The 3,642-nt window shown below is 48.5% G+C and overlaps 1 protein-coding gene across 1 annotated transcript; it reads left to right on the forward strand.

Annotated features, from left to right (window-relative positions):
• Positions 1 to 222: 222 nt before the first annotated feature.
• LOC144477506 (putative polypeptide N-acetylgalactosaminyltransferase 9) lies at positions 223 to 3,318 on the forward strand (the record flags this gene model as incomplete). Its single annotated transcript, XM_078195230.1, has 2 exons — positions 223 to 674; positions 3,120 to 3,318. Coding segments are annotated over exons 1-2 (449 nt in total), but the record flags the coding sequence as incomplete, so codon positions are not given.
• Positions 3,319 to 3,642: the final 324 nt, after the last annotated feature.

Raw genomic sequence — 3,642 nt, forward strand, 5'->3', positions numbered from 1 at the left:
CGATCGTGATTATCGATCCGCCTCGAGCCGAAATCTTATCAGCTTGGAACGAAGGTCCGAAGATGATCCAATTGCGTCGGTGTCGCATTGAATGTCGATCAGAAGACGGGTCGATCGACGGGGGACTGTCGTCGTAACCGGACCGCACGGAGAACTTTGCGTGCCGCGCGCTTCCTCGGCTAGGCGTGATTCCACGTGGTGGTGGAGGAGGAGGTGGAGGAGGACCAGAAGGGCCGAAGTAAGAGGATGTTGCTGAGGTAACACGATTTATCGAGCCGGCTGAGAAACGACAGTTAATTGAACCGTGCTCGATACCGAGGAGATCGCAAGCTGTCGAAGAGAGAAAGCAAGAGAGAGAGAGAGAGAGAGAGAGAGTAAGAGAGAGAGAAAGGGAGGACTTGGAAGAGGAAACTGAGAGTCAAGAATGGGTTTCCCAAGGCGGAGATCCCTGTGGCTGAAGGTGGCCATTTTGGCGACCGCGGTCTGGGTGACGGTCTGCTTCCTGCTCTACACGGAGGACCGAGCGAACGCCGCCGTGCAGGGTCTGGCGCCGTCCGGCGTCGCGGCGCCGCAGATGGCCAACGGTTTCGTGCCCGCAGCCGCGCCGCTTCGAAAGGAGACGCCGCTCAACGAGAAACCCAAGCAGAAGCTGGTCCAGGCCGGACCCGAGCAAGGTAATTAATTTGTTGTTAACGGCCGATCCCGTGGCACCGAGGGATCGAGGCTCTGCGGGATCGTTGACGAATGAAGGTTTTCGCGAGTGTCTTTAAAGCAGCTCTGCCGGGACGGCGCTGCGGTTTCCCGGGTTTTGCACGCTTCGCGCGACTCTGCCGTCGCAGTTTGTTTTTTAAACAGGGGACGACGACGACGACGAGGTTGGCTCGGTTAGGGTCGTCCTACTGTTTCAGACTTTCTCTGCTTCTTTTTTAACAAGCTGCTGCGGCCGAGTGACCGGAGTCTTGGGGTTTTTAGATGGACTTGATCTGGTTTTTAAATAGGGGATGATGCGGCGAGGTGGCTTACGGTTCTTCTAGGATCCATTTTGTTTAGGGTGGTAGAGCTTTGGCAGCTTTTGTAGGTCTTTTTAATCAGCGAACGTCGATTGCTATGCCGAGGAAGTTTGTCTGCTTTTAAACAGGGGATGATGTCGCGGTGAAGCGACTTACGGTGCTGCTGCTATCTAATGGAGACCGTTTCGCGTCGTTCAGGGTGGTAAAGGAGAGCTTGTGTGCCTCTTTTTAGTCGAGTTGCGGGAGACTGGGATCGATTGCTTTGTCGAGGGAATTTGTCGACTTTTTAAATAGGGGATCATGTGGGTCTTTGGATGTTGATAGCAGCTGAACAAAGCTCGCGTATTCCGTAACGAGATTTTAAGCCATTGTGTGAACCGTTGTTATGTGAAACATGTTATCGTTGTTATCTAGAAACAGTCTATTAATTATTCAGACAGACGGCATGCAATTAACTTCGCGTTACAATCTTTTAAAAATGATCGTTCATTTTGATAGAGAGTAGTTTTCAAGTCGCGATGTAAATCGATATTCTGGCACTTTGAAAATGTATCAAAAATGTTATTTCACCATGGAATTTGTAAGTGCTGGCACGGCGAGTTCTCGCGATTAATCGATTCGGTAGGTGGAACGCTGACATGGTCAATTGTCTCGCGACAGGCAATTTTATGTTTCGAAGAATCGCCGGAGCGGAGCTGAACTTTCCAGACGGCCATTAGGTATACGTCAGCCGGAAGAAAAGTATAATTCGGGAAATGTGTAGAGGCAGGTCGTGCAGAGGAGGAAATAGGGGTTGAAATTTTTGAAAGAAAATCCAGCCGGCGCGGTGAGCGCGCGAGCGCGCGCGAGGCCGGTGATGCACGAGGGTAGTTTCACGGTGGCGAAGTTCACAAGCGGCCCGCAGGCCGTTAGAGCAATTTGTCGCGGTCTTTATTGCCCTGCCGGGGCCCCGTAGTCGCCATCCGGGGATCAAATTATTTTTCGGACGAGCCGAGCGGCGCCGCGAGAGCCGAAAACTAGACGTCCCGGGCACATACTCCGCTCGCGTCGGCTTCGCCTCGCGCGCCTCGCGCGGCTCGCAAAGTAAAACGCCGGTCGATGCGGCGAAAGCTCTTAGAACCGTGGAACAGCCGTGCAGCGGATGCACGAAACGTTTTGAAAATTCAATTCGCGCCTCTCTTTCTCCTTTTTCCTCCAACGTTTCCGCTCCGCCGGCTCGGATCCGCGTCGCGCGTCGCGCGTCGACTTCCGTGTCCTTGTCTTTTGATTACCTCGGCCGCGTTCACCGCTTTCTTTGAGACCTCGGCCCGCGTCCGCGCGACTATTTTATTAGGAAATCGGAAAGGTGGAATGAAGTTTCGCTTCGTCGAAGCGCCGCCGTGCTGTCCTAGATTGCGCCGTCGTGTCGTGTCGCGTGAGAAATGTAATACGCCGGGAGTTCGTTCGCGCGAACCTCATTGGCCGGAAACAAGGCAGGGATCGGTCGATTGTTTTCGATCGTAGGTGTTGATCAAGACTCCATCCGCCTCTGTCGTTCGCTCGATCCTCTACTCAATTCTGTTTAATAAAATAGCAATTTGCAATAGGAAAGATGGTGAAATAAATTGAAAACATTTGAACATCATTTTAAACGAATTGATTTTCTCCGTCTTGGACCGAGCTTTTATTTTTATTATTGCTCGGAACAACTACGATATCTACGAAATTATTCTTACTTATTATCTAATAGACTAGTTCCTTTAACATATAAAAAAAGATTGAAGTCATTTGGAACAATTTTGAGGAAGCTATTCGATTTTAAAAGGTGCGCAATTTTACAGAGATTTTTACAGAGGGCAGCACGTCGCGGTTTCCACAACGAAAAAGCTCGATCAATTGTTACGCAGTCTTCAAAATAAGTTTAAACAAATTAAAAATTCACGTGACAATAATTGTGCTGCCATCAACGCAACCGTAACACAATTTACCCTAACATAAATGTTGCAATTGAAGTAGAATGTTCATTTTTCAATTTCTAGAGAACTTAAACTACTCTCGGATTTATTTATCATTGTTATGCATTCTTCTATTGTTATTAATTGTTACTGATTATTGTTAACGGTGTCTCAGGTGGTGGAGTACTCGCCGCCCCTCGTGAGCAGGATCCCAGCGCAGCCGGTGAAATGGGGCGACCGGTAATTCTGCCAAATAACTTAACTGCCGAGACGAAGAAGCTCGTCGACGACGGATGGTTGAACAACGCGTTCAATCAGTACGTCAGCGACTTGATTTCTGTTCATCGGACGCTACCCGATCCTCGCGATCCATGGTGAGTGAATCGCATCTTGTTTAACGCATTGCGCACAATTTACAAACCCCTTGCCGTACTTTGACTCACATTTCTTCAAGGAATTCCTTGAAGATAAATAGATAATTATCCTAATAATAATTCCTAGATAATTATCTAGCTAATTTCTGAGATGCTAAGACAAAAAAGACAGGTGTAGTAGCATGATAAAAAAATTAACAATAATGCACCGTATAATAAAAGACAGAAATAGCGTAATTTGTGTACAAGAGTAACCGATTGCTTTAATTTTATCGCCTCGCGATCCATGGTGAGTGAATCGCATCTTGTTTAACGCATTGCACA

Source organism: Augochlora pura, unplaced genomic scaffold (genome assembly GCF_028453695.1).
Source record: "Augochlora pura isolate Apur16 unplaced genomic scaffold, APUR_v2.2.1 APUR_unplaced_1582, whole genome shotgun sequence".
NCBI classification, from domain to species: domain Eukaryota; kingdom Metazoa; phylum Arthropoda; class Insecta; order Hymenoptera; family Halictidae; genus Augochlora; species Augochlora pura.